The sequence below is a fragment of the Miniopterus natalensis genome, chromosome 3 (assembly GCF_054644295.1).
Source record: "Miniopterus natalensis isolate mMinNat1 chromosome 3, mMinNat1.hap1, whole genome shotgun sequence".
In the NCBI taxonomy this organism is placed as follows: Eukaryota; Metazoa; Chordata; class Mammalia; order Chiroptera; family Miniopteridae; genus Miniopterus; species Miniopterus natalensis.
This window is the reverse complement of record NC_142083.1, coordinates 73,208,196-73,231,890: the sequence shown is the minus strand read 5'-3', so window position 1 is coordinate 73,231,890 and position 23,695 is coordinate 73,208,196. Positions and strand designations below refer to the sequence as shown.

Below are 23,695 nucleotides of genomic sequence, written 5' to 3'. Positions count from 1 at the left end.
TTCTTTGGTAAATCTGTCCCCCTCCGCCCACCCGCCCCCCTCCTTCCCTGTGAGATTTGTCAGTCTGATCCATGCTTCTATGGCATTGAATCTATTCTGTTCATCAGTTTATTAAGTTCTTTAGATTCCACATATAAGTGAGATCATGTGATGTTTGTCTTTCTCTGCCTGGCTTATTTCGCTTAGCATAATATTCTCTAGGTCCATCTATACTGTCCCAAAGGGTACAGATCCTTCTTTACAGCTGCGTAGTATTCCATGGTGCAATCACTATGGAGTTTGAGAGATTATTTGAGAAATAATCTTTTCTAATAGGACTATAGCCACAGAAGAGGCAGTAGTTTGTCTGCAAGGGAAAGCTTCAGTCTACTGAGAAAACACATTTATGACTAAAATATATTTATATCCATGAGATGGGGGAAGCTGTATGAAATCTATTGCAGAGGTGAAGCTGAGTTGTTCTCACTGTGTCATGTGAGGTGATGTATGAGCAATTCATCTCATTCTTGATGATGCTCACCCTGATCACTTGATTAAGGGAGTATCTGCCAGTGTTCTCCACTTTGAAGCTACCCTGTCCACTTTGTAATTAATGGGTATTTTGAGCAGTAGTATTTGAAACTGTGTAAATATCCTCACCCAGTTGCAATTTATCCATTTATTTTTATGTCTGTATGTACTTATCTTTTCTTACTTTATCATTTATTCTTACCATCATTATTTATTAGGATGCTCAAATTGCCCCTGGTTTGGTCATTGAAAGCCCCTCAGCCTGGCTTCTATGTCCTTTTGACATAGTCCCCTCAGTGTTTAGCATTTTCTTGCTTTCTAGCACAAGATGTTCCAGGCTCATCCAGGACTTTCTCAACCCTTGCCCTCAAGTCAGCCATTTCTCTAAGGAGCCTGGGCCCCTTTAGGTGAAAAATGGTATCTATAAACTAAGATCTGGGCACAAAGTGTGGTCATTACTATAAAGTTTTTAAGCTCTGTCAGTAGAGAATGTGTATTTTCTATATACAACATACACGCAAATATCTATCATCTATATATCTATCATCTATTTATCATCTATCTCTATGTATCTATCTATGTAGCTATTTATCTATCATCTATCTATATAAAAAAGCATAAATTTACATAATACATTCAGTTCCAATCTCTGAGTCCACAGAGTTCATTCTGTTTTTCTCTCTTTCTGAATCAGTGACTCGCTTCTCTAGCAGTAAGAAACCTGGCTTTCATTATCTTTAATATGTTTACTTCTTTGATCAGTCCTCTTTTATGTAGTGAATACTTGCTCCATCCCTTTGCACTAATGGATGTCCTCCTCATCCTACTTGGGTTCTCCACACCCTATTTAGGCTCTGGATGCTTTCGCCAAATATGGACACATTTCTCACCTTGTTTGGGTTCCCACACCCATGCCAGGCTGCCCTCCATGTGGATGCCCTCCCACCCTTGAGGGTACTAAGTGGGGATAGATGGAGATAGTATTATAAGAACCCAATAAGCTGGGTCTACATATGTGGCACTTATTTAGTCACCTCCCTTATGTTATGCAATATATAATACTCTGTATAGACACTGAGAGAGCTAAATGAATGTACAGAATCCCTAGTCATTCATCAAATACAGTAGGTTAAGTTCATTTTCATTTCTGGGTTTTATTCACAAAGTACATGTAGTTGGGGATACAGCTCCCTTGAAGAACAAAGTGTAAGTCCTTGGGGAAAGTCAGGCTCCACTTACAGTCCCGTCTCTCAACTCCGGCATTAGAACAATGGGTTCTTTTGTTTTAATAGTTCCTTGAAAATCTAGTGTCACAGGGATCTGCAAATTTTAAACAGCATATGAGAACCAGTTAATGAAGCACTGTCAACCACAGAAGCAATGTAGATGAGATACATTGAGCAATAATGCTTTACAAACATATAAAAATTACTTTTAGCATAATATGTCTTTGCTTCTTCATACTTATTTAGTAAGCTGTCTCAAGACTGGTCAGTGAAAGCATTCATCAATACATTCATTCAAGAAAATATCAATACAACACCTACTCTGTACCAGGCCAGAGACAAAATCATGTTGGTCTGTGTTTGGTTTTGGTTTAAATTTCAAGCAAATGAATGAATGTTTAAAATTTAAACCAGATTCTTAGGCATTATGAAAAACTATTTAGAAAAGCCATACAGAATTAATTTTGTGCAAATTGGAACTTGCAAGGTAATCCTGAATACTTATAGATTTTAATTATTTGAATTATCCATGACTTCTAAGGAGACCAGTCACCTCTCCCTGTGGAAACCTTCCAGTTTTATGATGGGAAAAGGTCTTTGTGAAGCATTGTGCCTGTTTTCTAACATCTCCTGACTCCCGAGTGTAGTGTAAATAGTGAACTTCTGAAGACCTGTATAGTGTTTTGACAAATTTTTTAGCTCTGTTCTCACCCAGTCATTCCCTCAGTGTTGGGGGAGTCACCAACACAGTCACCTTCTGATTACAGCTGACTGAAGGGCAAGAAAATTGTCATGGAGGGTGAGAAGCACCAGCCATAGATGACTGGGAGCTTTCAGAAGGTGTCTTTCCCACCCCAGGTGTGCCAGAGACCCACTCCCTCTCAGGGCTGAGTCCTTCATTTGTACACACTTATAGGACTGCTACACAGCTGCCCAAAACCACAAACAAGATGGAAACCATCTCCATCACCCTCCTCTTCTCTGAGAAAGCCTACTTAAGGAAAGGAGCTGCAATAATAAGTGCATGAGTCCTAGAAATAAGCCCTACTGTAGGGCCTTGCTTGACATGAATCAATGGCAACTATTGTTTATAGTTGGAGAGATTCCAGATCTTCCTATTAATGTAAAACCTTTCTATTTTATAATTTCAAATGGCATATATATATTTCCCCAGTACACAGACAACACACATAGAAAATATAGATTGCAAATGTTATTTGTTAAATTTTCAAATTAAATCATTTAAAATTTAAATTCAAGATCTTCAATCAACTGCAAAAAACTCCAAGCATTTCCTGCATGACTGCAAGGCACCATTGGGAATTTATGAAAGGAATAAAATGAGGTGCTAGAGTTAAATATATTCTTAGATAGAAAGAAAACATAGAGAACCAAGCTGGGTGGTTTAATGATAAAGTTTTAGGTGAGGTGGTATGGCTCATGATACTAACCTGAAGTACTGATAACACAGCGGAGGAAAAAATGTGCTCTGGACTAGATGGGGCAGGCTCCTGGAGGGGCTTTGGGAGTGAATTAGGACTTGAAGGATGAGAACAGAATGGGGAGGAGAGCGAGGAGACTATCGTAGAGCTCTTACTAGGATGTAAAGGAACCCATCTTGAGTGCAGCATGGCTCACAGAAGCAGGTTTCAAGTAGCCAGGATGGCTATAGACTGTGGGAGTCTTTATATCAGACAGAAATGCTTTAATCCACTTTGGCCGCACATGAGACCCAAAGGGGGTGCTTTTAAAGCCACAAAAGATGAATTATTTTAGAATCTGAGATGACCTAGGCATAGGATTTTTAAAAGATCCCTGCTGATTTCTTTGTACAGCCAGGGGTTGAGAACCACTATCATAAGAGCTTCTGTAAGTTCTGGTGGAAAAGAACAGTGTTCAAAAAGTCATGGCCCTGTTGTTATCGTTGCACCTCAAGGCCGTGCACAGTGCTTCCCCTTCCTTCTAGTGGACTTGAAACCAGATCTGAACTTTTCTCAAAGGGCCCTGCATCATCACCTCACGCCAGCTACATCGCTTCTAGGTGGCCTTTACAGTTGGGTATTTATGAAGCCACAGGGGTGGCACTCCAGACTACCTGGGTCTTAAAGGTCACCTGTGACTCCAAATAGATTCTCTGGCCAACAGAGCAAATTATTAAACAATGGATGAGCACATTCATGCATATATACCTCAGTTTAAGAAAAACTCTTGATCAAGCATTATTTATGTAGAGTGATAACGTGGTAAGGGTCTGACCTGTGTCTCTTTGCAAGGTTTGAAGGAGAAGTTCTGCAGAACTCTGACGATAGCAACTTTCATGTTCATGGTAGCAAACCTCATGCCAATGCAGTTTCGGGGTCCACTTCCAAAGGGTGTATATATGTAAGGGTTTATGCTGTCCTTGTTCTCCTTACTGAACCTGGTTACACAACAGTAGATGAAAACAATTAATGAAAATCAACACCACAAGAGCTACATGTTGGGGATTCTTATTTAGGCACCTCAACCAGTAGTATACAGGATGCTCCTGTGGGCTAGTCAGTGAGATCCTACTATGGTTATTTTGCTGTGAGAATTGTAAGCTACAGATCCTTTCCATTCCCCTTACCCTATGGGAGCTTTCAATCTCATTGAAGAGATGACACGAATGCTGTTTAACGGAAAATTATCTGTAAACACTAAATTATATTCAGGGTGTTGAGACGTTCACACTCTGAAAGGCAAATAGGAAATGGGATTGATTGAAGGAAAAGTAGGTTCCTGCCTCCTTCAAACTCATGTTGGCCATCCTCATGGAGGAAGTAAGTAGAAATCCTATCTCCCATTAGTTAAATTGTTATTTTTTCCTTCCCTTCTCTTTTCTTCCTTTTTCCTCCTTCTTTTCCCTCCCTTCCTCTCCCCTCTTCTGTCCCTCTTTCTCCAATTGAATAGCTTAAATCAGGTGACTTACATGGGCATATGATGCTGCTCTACTCTAGTATAATCCCTAATTTCCTTGTCTATCTGTTCCACTAGGCTATAAATTCTTTGAATGTTAGACCTATGTTTTATTCAAATTTGATTCCTCAATATTTGATATTAAAGAAAAATGTATTATGCATTTTTAAAAAATGGTTATGTATTTTTTTAAGAGTTCCTATATTTTGGAGAACATTGGACTATCTAGAGATGGTGTGCCTTAGGATAATGTGGGAGTCAGGAGGATGGTAGTAGTGGCGTGTGAATGGGTCGGCAGATGTAGGCTGATGGCTGTAAGGCATGTGATGGGCACACATAGATGCATTAAAAGTATTCCTTAGACTTGTGTCTATAGAAAATGCTTTTGTATATGTCAAATACACATATATTTGTGTAAATGTCAAATTCTCCATAATAGGCATTTTTTGACGTTTGGATTTCTCACTGCCTTGCCCACTTCCTGACATGGTAAGCAGTTACTCTCTGTGGATGACTGAATATCAAAAAAGAAGTACAGTCAGTGGTCTCTGGTTTTATGTTCATGAAGCTATGGGGGGGTGGGGGGGTGAGAGTGGGTGGTGGAGAGTGGAACTGCTGAGGTTGGTGGAAACACAGAGGTCCCTTGGCCCAGAAAACAGAGGATTTGGTCATCTCTAATTTCTTCTTTCAACAAGAACTATGTGTAGACAATAGGCTGGAACTAAGAACACTATGGCATATGAGAGAAGATCTCTGCCAGTTAGGGTTCTTATAGTAGGGCTAATGAAAGTCTAGATCCCAGCAAGTGCCCTCAGTAGTTCATCCCAATTTTGCTCACCAATACAATAAATGGGAAACATCAGCTCTTTCTAGAGTTTGAGCTGTGCCCAAAGCTAGACCTTGGCTCTGAATTTCCATAGAACATGCTAAAGACCATCCTAGGGGGAGTGCCTCTGACATCTATAGAGCAGGTCACCAAACACTGAGAGTAGGAGGAAGCTGACACAGGACTGCAGCCAAAGACAGACTGGGGGACCTGTGTTCACCTCTGTCCTTGAGGGGCTGCTTAAACCGTCAGGGTGAGGACCTCTCAGGTACTCAGACTACATTCTCCCAATAATGATTAAGGCACAACAGCCAATGTGGAAAAACAAACAAACAGAATGTGGGGACATTGGCAGTAAATTCAGAGAGCTAAAGAGAACAACACAGAAAAACTTAAAGAAGTTAAAAAGCCTGTGTTCCTAAAATCAGATAACGGTAAAGTAATTTATGGCATATGCATACAGTCAAATACACATAAATATTTATATGTATGTATACCTATATATGATGGTTGTATATAATAGGACATTGCTTATAGTCTACTGTTAAATCAAGTAAGCAGCTAGAAATAAAAAATATATTAATTTTAAATATCTACATATGCTTAGAAAAATGTCAACAATGCAATACATCACATTATTAATGAGGCTTATATTAAGGCATTAGGACTACGGAGAGATACAGTTTTTCTTTTATCTAGTCTAGAGTTTGTAAAATTTTGTCAACAAACAATGATTATTCTTGTAATAAGAAAAAATAAACTTCTAAAAGCAAAAAAAATGTACATATAAATGACTGTACAACCACATGTTCATCATCTATAGCAACAGACATCAGAATATGCTCCAACCAGCCTGGATCAGGGTGGGTTCCCCTTCCCGGGGCCCAGTACCTTTCAGGACGGAACTCCTCAGGCTCTGACCAGTACTTTGGGTCTCGGTGAAGAATAAAGTGTGGAACCATCACCACTGTCCCTTTGGGAATGAACACCCCATTGATTTCCACATCCTTCTTACAGGCTCTCTCAAGTCTACCAGCAATTGGGAATAATCTGAGAGTCTCGTTCAACACCATGTCGAGATACTCCATCTGTATCAGGGCATCGTAGGTGGGAGGTGCCTGGGAAGAAAGAAACAGATTTTGATAAATTGAGATTTGAGATCAGCTTTCACCTCAGTCTATGTAGTTCTGTAGAAATGTTAGGAGCTCCAAAGAATAACTTCTTTTGGTGAAAGACCTTAGGATTTATAGACATTTTAATATCTATCATGTCCTTTGGCTTGCTTAATGGCCATGGAGATGTGTGGAGTAGTTATGACTATGGGGAGACCTTGGGGACAATTCTGTAAACAGGACCCCAAATCCCTCACATTATTATGTAGTGATTTTTTTTATCTCATGTGAACAAATGTGACTAATAGACTATGACCCATACTCTTAATTGAAATATGTCAACGTCACTGTTTCCTGTCAAAAGAGAGGCCACACTTCTGTACCAAGGAAAGAGAATGTGTAAAAGAGAAAAATCCCTACTTGACATAAAGTGTTTTAGTTGAAAAATCCTGCTTGCTAACCCTTTAGATTATCTATATAATTTGGAGGGAAACACTACACACACAGAAACTCTATAAATAACGTGGAGAGAAACAAGTTCCTTTCTAAACCAAATATGGCAAAAGAAGGGTGTGACTGGATGCTAGCTACCAGGGCACATGCTTTCATTCTAGCAAAGGTTATAAAGAGGGGTTCCACCTCTTTATAACCTTAATTGCCACTGAGGTTTAAAAAATTTTTTTTCACTTGACATTATTGTGATAACAGATAACTGACACAACAGGACCAACACTTTTTTCAAAGATCTTATATACCTGTGAATAGTAAACATTACCTATATTTCTTTGTTTGTTTTTGTCTGTTTACATCCTTCCTGAATAGCACAGGTAAAGGAACTGATGCTTATTCTCTTTGAAAAAATTCTTCTAGAAAGTGGTGAGGAGGCATTCTTGCTAAGGATTCACATTCTTCCTTCTCCTCCAGGTATCACCCACTCACCTTATTGGGAAGCGTTGCATCAATCTCCTTCTGCAGTTTCTGCTGCACATTGGGGTGAGTGGCCAGCAAATACATAACGAAGCAAAGGACAGTGCTAGTGGCCTCATAGCCAGCAAAAATAAAGATAATGGATTGGGCGATGAGCTCCAGATCAGACAGAGCTAAAAGGAGAAGAAATATACTTTATAAAGCAGGTCAATGTACAACATCGCAGTTTAGATGAGAAATCCAAATGAAACTCCCAAATCCCTATAGGAAAAATTGGGAAAGAAATTCAGCTTAAATTGGGAGTGTTTTGCACTCTGATGTGTATACTACAGAGCCAGAAAAAGTAAAAAATTATCTTAATCTAGTTTTTCCCAAGGTCTATACTATTCTTGACCATCTGCTTCTGGTTATGCCACCCTTTCCACAGCACAGCTGTATAATTTCAAGACATAACATTTTTGTGTTACATGCACAGTGTTATCAGTATGTCCCTTGGAGCATCCTACAAGTAATATGGGATAGGATTCTCCCCCAGGGAAAATTTAAATTATTCTAGATAAAATATATCTGGAAAATTGTTTGAGAGACATTGCACTAAAGCTTATGCAGGGGGAAATTAAAGGATCTTTCATTCAAAAATGTTTGCAGAAACTTAAGAGAATGATATTGGGCTACATGTAAAATATGGTTGCTATAAGTATTGTCCATGGACCAGCATCATCTGCAGTAACTGGAAGGTTATTAGAAATGTAGACTCTCAAACCCCATTCTACAACTACCGAAGCACAACATGAACTGTCAAGAGATGTGATGATTTGCAGAACTAGAACGATAAATCCAAAAATTTATATGAAACCACAAAAGACCTCAAATAGCTACAGCAATCTTGGGAAAGAACAAAGTTGGAGGTACCACACTAGCTAATAGCAAACTATACTACAAGACTACAGTAATCAAAGCAACATAGTACTGGCATAAAAACAGACACATAGATCAATGGAAGAGAATAGGGAGCCCAGAAATAAGCCCACACCTATATGGTCAATTAATCTATGACAAAGGAGGCAAGAACATACAGTGAAGTAAAAACAGTCTATTCAATAAATGGTGTTTGGAAAATTGGACAGATATGTGCAAAAAAAAAAAAAGGAACTAGACCATCTCTTTTCTTTCCCCTCACCTGAAGACATGCTTATGATTTGAGAGAGAGAGAGAGAGAGATATCAATGCTTGTCCACTAAGGAGATCTAGAAGAAAAAAAACCCTAGTAGGAATGAGCACTCCCAGATCACAGGTATTGGTTTCTAAATATCATTTCTCAATAAAATGAACCAGAGCTCCTTGAGAAATGACTGATTCAAGTCCTGATCAAGGGAAATAATGAGAAACCTAGGATTCTCTCATACCAGAAAGCAAGGAAGTGCCCCCCCCCCGAAATAGGTAGAAATGATACAGGATACATTGTATACTATAATGGTGGGTATATGTCATTATACATTTGTCACATCCCTAGAACGTACACCACCAAGAGTGAACCTTAATGTAAACTATGAACTTCGTGAGATAATCATGTGTTATTGCAGGTTCACTGATTTTAACAAATGATCCATACCGGTGAGGGATTTTGATAATCAAGGAATCTGTGTATATGGAGGGGGAGGTGGGATATTGGAAATCTCTGTACCTTCTGCTTAATTTTGCTGTGAACCTAAAACTGCCCTAAAAAATAAAGTCTATTGGAAAAATAAAAAATTAAAAAGAAAGAAGAAACCCAGAGCTCACTTAAAGGGACTCCAGTGGACAAACATGAGATAATTTGACCATAAAAAAAAAAGAATGACATAAATTTGTAATATATAAGATCATGTTGATATAAATAAACAAATAAATAAATGAGGGAAAATGGAAAGATCTTCCTTACAATGAAACATCAATTCATAAATGTAGAAGAAATGTTGCAATTAGAAAGTCATCACTTTGCAACCATCACAGTAATAATGATCAGTCAAAAACCATCCGTGGATAATAAAACTAGTAGGTGAAAATTTGAAGAGGAAATAGGATATTTACTTATTCTTAAAGACTTCCCCAAAAGTTGCTTATTAATTACAAATGAAAAATAAAGCTTTACAGTAGAGTAAGCTACTGAACACAATTTTAACCAAGTGTTCCAAGTTAAGGTCACCAACACTGGGGCAATGTGCTTCCCGATGTGATGAAGTCTTGATGCAAATTTCCGTGCAGCTGGATGAGGCCAGAGAAGAGACACTGGAAACAAGCTCCCCAGAGATTCTGATGTGGGTGATCCGCAGACCACTGACTGACCTCTGGGCATAAAATTCTTGTATATGGTACCCTTCAAGCTTGAACATAGCTGTGGCACATGCTTCTAGAAAGTGCCTCTGGCTACCACTCATATCTGAGCATATGTCTTCAATTTGGCAGAAACTCTTATCTGCCTGGAAAACGTCCTGCACATTTTCAGAACCACCGCTGCCTCTGAGCCCCCCACTGGCCCTCTGAAGCGTGCCTAGTGTACCTTTATGGGAGTCTGCTTCTTTGGCATTCTGGGAGTTAATCATCAGCTGAAGAAAGTCCACTCGGTGCTGGAAGCAGAAGGAGAAATTTCAGGGTTAGAAAGGAATAAATCAAGGGTGCAGCACTAAATTTCTTTCCTAATAAAATGGCCCCTTTAAGTCCAGAAGTGTGTCTAGTGTTGCTTGAGTCATCAGGGAATAAAAACATCCAGCTGCAAATTTGGAGAGCAGGATGTTTCCCTGAGAAAAATCTAGCCCTTATGTCCAGCTGCTTTTTGGTCCCCACTCGCTCTGATCTTCAGCTTCTCTCACTTTTGAACACAGCTTCCTGGCCAAAGAGTTGCCTGCCCCCTCTCCTGTCATATCTGCTTGCTCACAGAAATGTCCCGGATCGAAGCCTTCTTTCCCTCTCGCCTTAATTCTCAGTGAACGACCACATGGATTAACCTCCTGTTATCTGAAGTTCATTGGCAGTTTTTCTGTGAGCAGCTTCAGTGCCCACCGTCCTAGAACTGCCCACATGTTCGGTGCAACCCTGGGGCACCCAGCCCTAGCCCACGGCCTGCAGGCATCCTCGTGCCGGCCTCCAGGTCCGTGAAGGCGACGCTGGGTTAGGCAGCCTGCAGCCTCAACGCCAGGGAAGGCCGCGGCCCTGCCCGGTGTCTGAGCAGCTGCAGTTAACGCGGAGCAGCTCCACGGGTTCCGGGGGGACACCACTGCAGAATGTGTAAAATACGAGGCTTGGAACTGATGTGATTCTTGCAAATTTAAAATCTGGGGAATTGTGATACCAGGAAAATCATTTTTACACAGTAATTTTAATACTTTGACAATTTATTGAAGGAAAGTAGAAAACTTTTTCTCAATAACATCCATGCAGTGATATACTGACCCTTGTGCCTATTACTACATTTTAGACGTCTCTCTGACTCACTTGGTATTTCCTTTCCTATCCTCCACCTTGTTCATTCCACACAAAATGTTATAACTTTCCTCCTGTAAACCTACAGTTCTCTACTAACCTAAGAAAAGAGAAGTGCACAAATCATACGTACACAGCTCAATAAATTATCAAAGAGGAAACACACTCACACAACCACACCAGATTTTACCTTTTGGTTATCTTGGAGGCGACTTTCTTTCATCTTTTTTACAGATTTTTTGAAAAAATCAGTAACACTTTTTGGAAACAGAGTAATATTAAATGATTCAAAAACTGGGCCAAGGAATGGAAAGAGTGCTGTAAGAAAAAAAGAAAATACAAATGAAACACAATGAAATACAATGAAAATACAAACTGTACTTGGAGCAATTATAATTTTCCCTACCAGTCAGAAGAGTAAAAGACACCAGGCTTCTCAGCCAGGAGCCAGTACCTCTATGACCTTTGCTCAGACTTACAAGCCCATGGCTGAGCAAGGGCAAGTCCACGCACAGGGGCCATCACTATAGCAGTGGGATCAGTGGCCCCTTCCTCATCTTTTGGGTGACTAAAGGAACAGAATTACAACCCTCAACAGCTTTGCCTTTTATCTTTTAAACTAGATTATCTCTGAATAAACCAGACCAGAGTCTGAACTTTAATTAAATGTACTGTTCAAGAAATAGTCAGGTGCACATGCATTGACACAGTAGACCACTAGACACTAAAATGTCAACAATTATATGAGAGTTTAATTATAGGAGAGTCTTATTTCTTCTTTGTCTTTTAAAACAATTCTGACATTTTTAATAAGAAACGTGCATTGTATAATAATACAAATATTAACCAAAATATATTTTAAAAAAGAATTTGCAGTCAGGATAGAAATAATACAGTGCACATCTTTCAGCCATAAGGGAATAAAATTAGAAATCAATAACAAAGACAATTGGGAAACTCACTAATATGTGGAAATTAAAAAACACCCTTCTAAATAACCCATGGGTCCTACAAAAAATCAAAAGGGCAATTAGGAATTACTTTGAGATAAATAAAAATGAAGAGACAACATAACAAAATTTATCAATAGAGCAAAAGCAGTGCATAGAGACAAAATGTGGCTATAAGTGTCTACATTGAAAAGGAACAAAGATCTCAAATCAATAAACAAACTTTCCCCCTTAACACACTGGAACAAAAGAGCAAACAAAACCAAAAGCCAGCAGGAGAAAGCAGATAACATAGATGAGGAAAGAAACTAATAAAATAAAGAATAAAAACAATAGAGAAGATCGATGAAATCAAAAGATGATTCTTTGAAGACATTTAGATAAAATTGACCAAGAAAAAAGAAGATTCAAACTACTAGCATCAGAAATGAAAAACAGGAGGTTACTACTGACATTAAAAAATTAAAAAACTATAAGGGAATATTATGAACAACTGTATGCCAATAAATTAGATAACTTTGATGAAATGGACAAATTTCTAGAAAGACGCAACTATAGAAACTGACTCATAAAGAAACAGATAATCAGAATAGACCTGTAACAATGTTTTGTTGTTTTCTGACTATAAGCTTTGCTCTTCTTTTGTTAAATTTATTTCTAAGTATTCTCTTGATTCCAGTTATTGCAACTGGAACTGTTTTCTTCATTTCACTTTTGAATTGTTTATTGCAACTTATAAAATTACAACTCACCCTGTACATTGATCTTGTATCCTGAAACCCTACTGAATTTGTTTATGAATTCTAATAGGTTTTTGGTGGATATTTAAGGATTTTCTGTATACAAGGTTATGTTGTCTGATTCCAGGGGTAGTTTTTATTGTCCATTTCCTATGTCGATACCTTTTATTTCTTTTCTTTTTAAAGCTCCTTCCCCTGGCTAGAACCTCTAGCATAATGTTGAATAGAAGTGGTGAAAGAGGCGTTCTTGTCTTGTTCCTAAGCTTAGGGGAAAGCATTCAGGCTTCCACTCTGAAGTATGGTGTTAGCTATGGGTTTTCCATACATGGCCTTTACCAGGGTGAGGAAATTCCTCTCTATGCCTAGGTTGCCTAAATTAAAGTAGATTTAAGTAAATGGAAAAACATATATGTTCATAGATCAGAAAACTTCATCTTATTAAGATGGCAGTTCTACCCAAATTGATCTACAGATTTAATGCATTGTCTATCTGACTCCTAGCTTGTTTCTTTATAGAAAGTGACAAGCTAAATTTAAAATTTTTATAAAATTGTGAAGGACCCAGGATAGCCAAATCTGAAAAAAAAAGAATAAACTTACAGAACTCAAACTTCCTGATTTGTTCAAAACTTACCACAAAGCTATAATAATTGGGGCAATGTGATACTGGCATAAGGATAGACATATAGAATAGAATTTAGAGTCTAAAATTAACTCATGTGCCTAAGGTCAATTAAATTTTAAAAAATTAAATTTATTTTTAAGTTACAGTTGAGATACAATATTATATTAGTTTCAGGTCATCAATATAGTGATTAGACATTTATACACCTTATGAATGATCACCCTGGTAAGTGCATTACCCATCTGAAACCATACATACTTATCACAATATTATTGACTCTATTTACTATTCAGTATTCTACATCACCATGACTAATTTTTACCACTGGCAATTTGTACTTAGTTCCTTTTACTTTTTATACCCATACCCCCAACCTCCCTCCCATCTGGCAACCATCAATTTGTTTTCCGTATCTATGAGTTTGTTTCTGTTTTGTTTGTTTGCTTTAGATTCTGATAGAAATGGAATAATATGGTATTTGTCTTTCTCTGTCTGATTTATTTCACTTAGCATAATACCTTCTAGGTTCATCCATCCTGCCACAAATGTCAAGATTTCAATTTTTATGCCTGACTACCATTCCATTGTATATATGTACCACAACTTCTTTATTCATTTGTCTATTGATAGACACAGGTTGCTTCCATATCTTGGCTATTGTAAATAATATTGCAATGAACATATGGTGTGCATATATATCTTTTTGAATCAGTGTTTTGGATTTCTTTGCATAAATACCAAAGTGGAATTCCTGGGTCATACGGTAGTTCCATTTTTTATTTTTTGAGTAAACTCTATACTGTTTTCCATAGTGGCTGCACTAATTTACATTTCCACCAACAGTGCATGAGGGTCCCCTTTTCTCCACATCTTCACCAACACTTGTTTGTTGATTTATTGATGACAGCCATTCTGACAGGTGTGAGGTGATATCTCATTGTGGTTTTAATTTGATTTTTTCTGATGATTAGTGATGTTAAGCATCTTTTCATGTGTATTGGCCATTGGTGTGTTCTAATTGGAGAAATATCTATTCAGATTAAGGTCAACTGCATTTTGAGAAGGGGTTTAAATCCATTCAATGGGGGAAAACGGGCTTTTTAATAAATGGTGCTGGGACAACTGGATAGTCACATTCAAAAGAATGAAATTGGACTGCTACATTATACCATATACAAAAACAAGATAAAAATGGATCAAAGAACTAAAGTAAAAGCTGAAACTTTATACTCTTAGAAGAAAACCAAGGGGTAACTTTTTATGATATATTTGACAATGGATCTTAAACATGACACCAGAAGCATAGGCAATAAAAAAATACATAAATTGTAGATCATCAATTAAAAAATTTTGTGCTTCAAAGGACTCTATGAAGAAAAAGAGAAGATACCTAAAGAATGGAAGAAAATTTTTCAACTCATATATTTGATAAGGAATTTTTACCTAGAGTATGTAAAGTATTCTTACAACTCAACAACAAGACAAACAACCTAACTGAAGTGGGCAGAGGATTTGAATAGAAATTTTTCTAAAGAAGTTACAAAGATGGCCAACAAATATATACAAAGTTGCTCAATCATTAAAAGAATGCAAATGAAAACCACAATGCAATACCAATTTGTACCCCCCAGAATGGCCATAATCCAAAAGTGTCAACCAAGTGTTGGTGAGGATGTGAAGAAATTGGAACCTTCATACTTTACTTGGGGGGGGGGGGGGGAGAGGGATGTAAAATGGTGTCACTATTGTAGAATAAAGTTTAGCAGTTCCTTAATACGGTAAACACAGATTGATATAGGATATATCAATTCTACCCCTGAGTGGGAGAATTAAACCAAAAGAAACCCCCCAAAATGGAAACAGGTAATAAGAAAAGAACTTGTACAGAATATTTACAGCAGCACAATAGCCAAAAGGTAGAACAACCCAAATGTCCATCAACTGATGAGTGAATAAACATAATGCAGAATGTTCAAACACTGGAATATTATTTGGCCATAATAAAATATAAAGTACCGATACATGCTCCAACATGGGTGACTCTTGAAAACATTATGCTAAATTGTAAAAAGCCAGCCACAAAAACCCACATATGTGATTCTATTTATGTGAAGTGTCCAGCAAGGCAAATCTATAGAGGCAGAAAGATTAGAGGTTGTTTTGGGCTAAGGGGAGTGGGATGTTAAAGTTAAAAGTACCGTATATCTAAGTTGACAAAAATGTTATAATTAATATAATGATGGCTGCACATATCTGTGAATGTACTAAAAACCATTTTTTCCATTTCATTGAGTTATAATTGACATGAAGTACTGTGTAAGTTTAAGGCGTACAACATAATGACTTGACATAAATATACTGAAGAATAATTACCATAATAAGTTTAGTTAACATAAATTACCTTACAGAGTTCAAAAATTTTTTCTTTCCATATGATGAGAACTTTAAGAATCTACGTTCTTGTTTATCTTCTGAGAGTCTGTACCTTTTGAGCACCGTCATCTATTTCCCCCACCCTCAAACCCTGCCTCTGATAACCACAAATCATTTCTTGTTTTTCTATGAGTTTGGGTATTTTTCAGAGTCCACATATAAGTGAGATCATACAGTATTTGTCTTTCTCTGTCTTATTTCACTTAGCATAATACCCTCAAAGTTCACCCATGTTGTTGCAAATGGCAGGGTTTTCTTCCCTTTTGTGGCTGAATAATATCCATTCTATCTATTTATCTAGCTACCTGTCCATCTATTTATGTATGCACGTCACATTTTTTATCTGTGAACAGACACTAGGTTGTAAAAATGATAGAACTGTACATTTTAAATAGATGAATTATACAGTATGTGAATTATATCTCAAGTGAGGAGAGAGAGAGAGGAGATGGGAAAGGAGGAAGGAGATGAGGGAGAAATAAAAAAAATACAGTAGTCTACATACCCATTAGGAGAACGAATGGATCAAGGAAATTAAATTTCAAGAGCTGCTTAACATTTTCCACAAAGGGATCTTGTGGGTTGTTGAGGGAATCGATGTTCACTCCAAATGATGTGCTAGTAATCACATCCATGCTGTAGGCCCCAAAGATGCTGAGTAGAGAAAGAAAGACATAGAAAATTAAAATCAGCAACTCTCTACTATCCTTATGCAACAAAAACAAGAGGGGCATGTAAATTCATATACCCAGGCAAAGGCAGGTAAAGAGCCACACAACCATCAAAACCATCTGCTGGACCATCTAAAGAATCTGTGCTCCTGTCACACTCAGTCATGAGGTGCAGCTGGCCCTGTGCTGGGTCATGGGCACACTAAGGCAAGTTAGACCCACCTGTGAGCACACGAGATCAGTCAGAGGGATGGAGACACATAACCAGACAAATTACAGTAGTGTTTTGAGTCTGGACAATAGTACCAGCGCTGTGCCTGAGCAGGACAAAGGGTAGACAATGAACTCTTCCTAGTGGAATCAAGAAAGGTGACACTGATGTGGTTCTTGCCTCACGCAGTATCTGTGCTCAGAGCTGATTCTGCTCCAGCACATTACAGAACAGCAGCACTGGTCTGAGTTGCCAGGAACACCATCCCTCCTTCTCTGCACTCCTGCTAAAGCTCCTGAAAGACCCACTCTCCTCAACTCCAGTGATCCGAAGTTGCCTCGAGGGCAGGCTCATTTCTGTAAAATGTAAGAATTAAGAATGTTCCTGGCTTAAAAAATACTAATAATAAATCACTCCAAAATCGATTTGGGGGAATCCCAGAGGTGAGTGATCACATGTCCCCAGTTTTCCCAGATCAGTCCCACTTTACCTCTGTTGTTCCCCCATAGTTAGAAGAATCTTACTTTTTTAAGATTTTTAAAATATATTTTATTGATTTCAGAGAGAGGAAGGGAGAGGGAGAGAGAGAGCTGAAACATCCATGATGAGAGAGTCATTGATGGGCTGCCTCCTGCACGCCCCCGACAGCCTGCCCATGTGCCCTGACCAGGAATTGAACCATGATCTCCTGGATCAAAGGGCGATGCTCAACCATGAGCCACGTCCAGCCGGGCGGAAGTATCTTACTTTAGAAAATAAATGACATGCTCGCCCTACCCATAGTCTGTACAGGACCTTCTTTATTCTGAGACTAAGGAAAGGAGAAGTGATGGTAAGGTTTAATATTTAGTGTTTTGCTGGTATCCCCACCAAAATCATGAAGGGGTTTAAGTTGTTCCAAGTTCCACGTTGCAAATTCCCTGCGCCACCCACTGCCCACCAACACATAGCAGTGCCTTCCCTGCCCTATGTCACACTCTCTACACCAAAACTGCTTGTACAATCGTGTTTCTACTTTCTAAGCTGGGCATTTTTGTCTTCCAGAATATCCAAGGTGACAATTAAGCAGACAAATTAATCCTGGTGCATGTACACAGGAAAAGATCTTTCTCTCCTGGCTGCCCTGCCTTTCTGGGTGAGCCACGTCTTCTCGGGCAGCCCCCTGGAGTTCTAACACCACACACCTACTTCTGTTTGGTCACCAGAGGAACTCAACAGTGGGAATTTCGGCTGTCAGGCGGCTGGAGGCCTTGGGGCAGAGCTCAGAATCGCAGCAGCTGGACTCCTACTTACTCTTTCAAGGTGACGGGCTTGCCTTTATCTGCTTCCTTCCTCAGGTTCCTCACCAACACATCTCCATACTTGCCAATGATGGGGAACATCTAGACACAAAATACAGCACCACCCACAATTAAATGTGAAGACTCGTGTCCTAGAAAACCTAGCTTTCTCAAACATGGAGCAGTAAGCGATATTTTGTAATGAAGCTTATAATGCCACTTCTAGGACATAAAAATGAAAGACCATTTTTAGGAAGCTCAAATTCAGCAGGCTACCCTTGGAAAGAACTACCTTATTTTCTACCTGTTCCAGATGCATTCTTTAACTTTCAAATTAAATATCCTCTTATATCCTTACCTCCTTGAGCTTTCCACTGGTGAAGGTTGGAGACAGCAGCGTTCGTATTCTCTTCCAAGTCTCATCCTCAGCCATAGAGATGGAACTTTTCATAAACCCCATTGCAGCAAAAGGCTAGAGTAAAAGCAAAAGACATGTTGCTCTACATTAGTTCTGGAGGTCTCAACAGTTGTAGAAAATCTGTTAAACGGGCATCAATTATTCAACAAATATTTGGTGACTGCCTACTTAGTAGCAGGTCCTATGCTAGATACTCAATAAATACTTATCCCAAATGTCTAGCATCTCATGAAGGTGCAGGAGACTTCCAGACACCTGATGTGCTTTCCAGCCTTTATTCTAATCACCTTTTTCAATGCAAAGGACCCATGTGTCAGGGAAACTGCTTCTCCAAGGGAATAAATAGCAATACGTCTAGTACGTCATCCAGGGATGTGCGGAATAGAAAGAAATTCTTGACAGACAGACAGGTAGCTTTGGCAAACTGTATGCTGCCTCAGACCAGTTCTGTCTTTACTTGTATGTACAACATAAGCAGCTTGAAAAAAAGGATGTCTTAATGGTGATTTTTTAAAAGAAGTAGTTAATACTTAAAAGATTAGGAATCTACTTGCTATTATTAAAAAATAATAAAATTTCAAGGAAACCCTTTCCCCCTATATTTTTCCACCAGGGATAAAAGAAAAAAATGAAGATGTGATTCTATTTCTCAGGTTGGGACTGGCCAATCAAGCCAACCTACTTGAGACTTTCTTCCATCTTTTTCTTCCTACTTGTATTTTGTTTTAAATGTATATCTCCAATACGCATTCATGATAAAAACTTACCAACTAGGAAGAGAAGGAATCTTTCTCAACTTGATAGAGAGCATCTACAGAAAAGTTTACAGCTAACATCGAATTAACTAACGAAAGCCTGGAGTCACATCACTAAGATGGCAAAGTTAGAGACGCTAGCTTCTGTTGCCCCACAAAGAACACTTAGACAGCCATCCACAAACAAAAATAGGTCTAGAAGAGTTCAGTAGTTCACTCAGGAATCTTTAGCAACAGAGTGGAGGAAAACAAACACACCAAAACCCAAAACAACAGCAGCAACAAAACAACACCTGAGAATAACTACAAAATGGGCAGGGAGAACAGTCTCATTTTGCCTGCATCACCTCATTCCCCAGGCCGGCACTGCTCAGCGCCAGGAGGGCACTGCCCAGCCTGAGAGCCATCCCCTTGCTGAGGAAAGAACATCAGGGTGAGTGGCAATGTTCTCTAACCTTTTAGGGCACCATCCAAAAGGCCCGCTTTGGTTTCACTGTGCCCACTATACCAGCACAGATGATAAATCTAGTGACAGCAAAGAGCAAAGAAGAGTAGGAACTGTTAGTACAGTCATTTGTCAGAAGCTATCATGATTTTCCATGTCCTGCTCTGCGGAAAACCCCACCAGACCTGAACAGCTGCTGAGGAAACCAGTAGCCAGCGCAGCTACCGTGAACGCCCTGCTGATTTTGCTGATGATGATTCCACAGGTTTTCACACTTGCAGAATCTAGCGTTCTGAGTCCTGCCTTATCACCCTCCATAGCCACTAGAGCCGCCCCAAGTATGCCACCACCCAGAGTCGTGGGATTCACTCCAGCAGCCAGCCCTGGCATATGTGGCTGGCCATGTGCATAAAAGCAGCCCAGTTCCCCGAAGCTATTCTCTCTAAATGTCCCAACCAAGCCCATCTGGAGAGAACAAGACCCCACCTCCCTTCTAATCTGCTCTAACGAAGCCCCTCCTAAACAGGACCCGCCCTTGTTTCCAGCAGGTCCTGCAGTCCACCTCTTGCCAAGATTCATATTGCTAGGGGAGTTGGCAGGTCAGAGCCTGTCCCTCCTACCTGCCAGTACATGACACCAAGCTCAGACTACTATCTTTTTTTTGGCCAGTTCAAGCCTCCACCAGAAACATCAATTCTGTTTCACAGATAAGTGAGCCTCATAAACATATGAGGTATGTGCCCGAGGATCTTGGGGTCCAGGTGGGTGTGCATGTGCAGCTGCTTTAGGTCTAACTGTGTGGAGGTATGCACAGGTATAGTTGTTTAGGAAAACAATAGGAGGGTCCTTAGGAGAGGAGGCCCTGTATTGCTCTGCACGGTCTGATTCCTGTATCCTCCTTCCCTTGGGAGGAGTGGAGTGGAGGGTGGGTGGAGGAAGGGTAGCCTTTTCACAAATGGTGCTTCAGCAATTAGACATCCACAGGGAAAAAAAGAACCTTGACCTATAGTTCACACCTTATACAAAAATTAGAATTAAATGGATCATATACTTAAATGTAAAACATAAACCTATACAATTTTTAGAGAAACAGAAGAAAATCTTTGGAACCTAGGACTATGTGAAGAGTTTTTGTACTTGGCACAAAAAGCCCAACCCATAAAAGAAAAAAAATTGATAAACTATCTTCATCAGTTAAAAAAAATGTTTGTACTGCTAAGGACCCTGATAAAGGAAAAGACAAGCTGCACACTGTAACTATAAAAGAACAGTAAGAGAGAAACTTATGGTGGTGGAACAGTTCTGTATCTTCATTGTGGTGGTAGTTACACAAATCTACATACATGATCAATTTTAATACGCAGCACACACACACAAATTAGCGCACATAAAACTGATGAAATCTGAACAAGCTCTGTGGATAGTACCAATGTCAATTTCCTGTTCCGATATTGTACCATAGTTATACAAGACATTACTATTGGAGGAAACAGAATGAAGGATACATGACATGGTATCTACCTGGATATATTTTTTGGCAATTTCCTGTTAATCTATTATTATTTCAATATTAAAAATAAAAAATTAATGTTTAATTTAAAAAGGAATGGATGCCTACCCGCCGATTTGTGAAGACAGAATAACATTCTTTCACCAGGACTGCTTTGATCATGTCTGGATCAGTGATCGCCAATACAGGCTGTGAACCATCATAGAGCCTGTGTCAGGAAAACAGAGCTGATTAAATTGAATAAGCCAGTTTCTGTAGCTGGAGCCACTCCTGGAAGTCCAGATTTTCATTAAGATGCTACAGAATCTATATTTCTAGAGATTACTGTTAGAAATTACATTAGAACATTTAAATCCAGGTGGTGTGTACGTGGGAATTTCCTGTACCATTCTTTATAATTGTTTATATTTTTAAACTATTTCATTATCAAAAAGTTAAGTTAGTAAATAGGTAAAGGCCAATAAATTATCTGAGAACAGAAAAAAACAACAATGAGAGCCCACCCACTAAGTCACTTAAAAAATATGCTTTTGGCTGGACTCCCATCCTCTCACCAGCTCTTCCCAGGTGGTTGCCAGTGACCTGCCTGGGTGCAGGAAATGAAAAGCCAGAAGGGACAAGAAGAATTCAGTAAGCCATGGGGCTGTTTGGAAAAACCCAGAAGAAGCCACCCAAAGAGCTGAGAGGGAGGAATGGGTGGGGGTGAGGGGGAGAAGAGAGGGTGGAGAGAGACAGAGAGAGAAACATTGAAACATGGATGTGAGAGAAATACATCAATTGAGTGCCTCCCCTACATGCCCCAATCGGAATCAAACCTCAACCTAGATCAATGAATGGTCATTGAAGATAAGAAAGGAAATGAGAGTTGCTGAGAAGCAAATAAGAGATACTCAAAGAGAAAGAGAAAAAGTGAAATGATCTGTGAAAGATGCTGCCAACAAGGGTCAGAAAGATTTCTGTGTGGTCCTGGCCAAGGAGATGATCAGGTCAAGGAAGGCTATAAGCAAGCTCCATGCGTCCAAAGCTCACATGAACTCTGTGCTCATGGAGATGAAGAACCAGCTGTAGGTTTTGCAAGGGGCTGGTTCCCTGCAGAAGAGCACAGAAGTGATGAAGGACATGCAGAATCTTGTGAAGATCCCAGAAATCTAGGCCACCATGCAGGAACTGTCCAAAGAGATGATGAAGGCTGGCATCATAGAAGAGATGTTAGAGGGCAGTTTTGAAAGCATGGATGACCAGGAAGAAATGGAAGAAGCCGCAGAAATGGAAATTGACAAATTCTGTCTGAAATTATAGCAGGGGCCTTGGGCAAAGCACCTACCAAAGTGACTGACACCCTTCCAGAGCCTGAACCTCCAGGAGGCACAACTGCCTCAGAAGATGAGGAGGAGGTGGCCCTAGAGGCCATGCAGTCCCGGCTGGCCATGCTTCCCAGCTGGGGCCACCCAGCTGGGCCCTCCAACTCTTCTCATGGCTCGTCGGCCAGGGGTGCACACACTCCTCTGAAATGGCCCCATTTATGTATCTCTTGCACTACACTCTGTGTCAAGGCTTTGCATTCTAGAGAAGGTTTTCTTCACTCTCTGCAGAAATTTTGGGATCTGAAAGGATTGTTCTTGAGACGTGGTGTAATAAATGCATCATTTTCAGGAGTAGAAACAGAAATATCTTTTTGGAGGGAGGGCAAAGAATTTGGTATTCTCGTAAAACACTTCTGAGAATAGAGTTCATTGACTGAATGTTGAGGTTCTGTACATTTCTTGGCCTGTAAAACACTATATAAATGGATTTTAATCAATTTGTGTTTTAAAAAGTATACTTTTGCCCAGCCAGGTGTGGCTCAGTGGTTGAGTATCGACCTAGGATCCAGGAGATTGCAGTTTGATTCCCAGTCTGGGGCATGCAGGAGGCAGCTGATCAATGACTACTCTCTCATCATTGACGTTTCTATCTCTCTCTCTCCGTCTCCCTTCTTCTCTGAAATCAATAAAGATATATTTTCTTAAAAAGTATACTTTGAAGATGTATCAAGAACCTAAAAATTGCATATGACAAAATATTTGATGAAAAGTATAGACATACTGATCACAAAAATGTAAAAATGTGCCTGCAAATAAAAGAGGCTTGGAATGCTCAAAAAGATATAGTAGGAATATGAATTATTTCTTTGCCCTATTTTTAAAATTTTTTTTACTAGTTTACAATTGTTTAAAGGATATATTTTAACTATTAAAGAGAAGTCCTGGGTAGAGTCAAGTTTAGAAATATTTAAAACAAAGGACAAAGAGAATAAAAAAATACAAAAGAGCATGTACTAGTCATTTAAAAATATTTTCTTTTTTTGCCCGGCCAGGCGTGGCTCAGTGGTTGAGCGTCGACCTAGGATCCAGGCGATCAGGGTTCGATTCCCGGTCAGGGCACATGCCCGGGTTGCAGGCTGGAGCCGATCAACGACTCTCTCGCCGCTGATGTTTCTCTCTCTCTCTCTCCCTCTCCTTTCCTCTCTCTGAAATCAATAAAGATATATTTAAAATGTATATATTTTTTCATTACTTATATTTATTCTATATGTGGGTCCTAAGTGGGCCTTGCACTCCATGTAGGTGACATCAGTCAGCAGCAGGGCAAGCCCACTTTAACACACATACCACACAGAG

At 39.3% G+C, this 23,695-nt stretch overlaps 2 protein-coding genes and 1 pseudogene across 2 annotated transcripts in view; 2 read left to right on the top strand and 1 right to left on the bottom strand.

Annotated features, from left to right (window-relative positions):
* TRIM4 (tripartite motif containing 4) overlaps positions 1 to 5,227 on the top strand; it is a 37,302-nt gene extending 32,075 nt beyond the window's left edge. The window contains exon 7 of the mRNA XM_087815551.1: positions 5,113 to 5,227. Coding sequence (XP_087671677.1) covers positions 5,113 to 5,158 — 46 coding nt within the window. The 3' untranslated portion in view covers positions 5,159 to 5,227. The remainder of the gene's footprint in view (positions 1 to 5,112) is intronic.
* On the bottom strand, positions 1,735 to 21,243 carry LOC107540873 (cytochrome P450 3A4-like). The gene is made up of 10 exons (XM_087815554.1): positions 21,144 to 21,243; positions 18,266 to 18,379; positions 17,921 to 18,009; positions 16,251 to 16,399; positions 11,188 to 11,315; positions 10,078 to 10,144; positions 7,551 to 7,711; positions 6,391 to 6,617; positions 3,993 to 4,155; positions 1,735 to 1,830 (listed from the first exon to the last, which is right to left on the bottom strand). Exons 1-10 carry the CDS (start codon positions 21,195 to 21,197, stop codon positions 1,735 to 1,737), a joined length of 1,248 nt encoding a protein of 415 aa, XP_087671680.1. The 5' UTR covers positions 21,198 to 21,243.
* A 429-nt stretch (positions 21,244 to 21,672) lies between these two features.
* On the top strand, positions 21,673 to 22,878 carry LOC107540874 (charged multivesicular body protein 3-like; annotated as a pseudogene).
* Positions 22,879 to 23,695: the final 817 nt, after the last annotated feature.

Coding starts and splice junctions, on each gene's coding strand:
- LOC107540873 (XM_087815554.1), bottom strand. CDS start 21,197: ATGATCAAAGCAGTCCTGGTGAAAGAATGTTATTCTGTCTTCACAAAT. Junction 18,010..18,265: donor CCAGTGGAAAGCTCAAGGAG/GTAAGGATATAA, acceptor TTTTGTGTCTAG/ATGTTCCCCATCATTGGCAA. Junction 7,712..10,077: donor AGAAGCAGACTCCCATAAAG/GTACACTAGGCA, acceptor TTCTCCTTTTAG/CTCTGTCTGATCTGGAGCTC.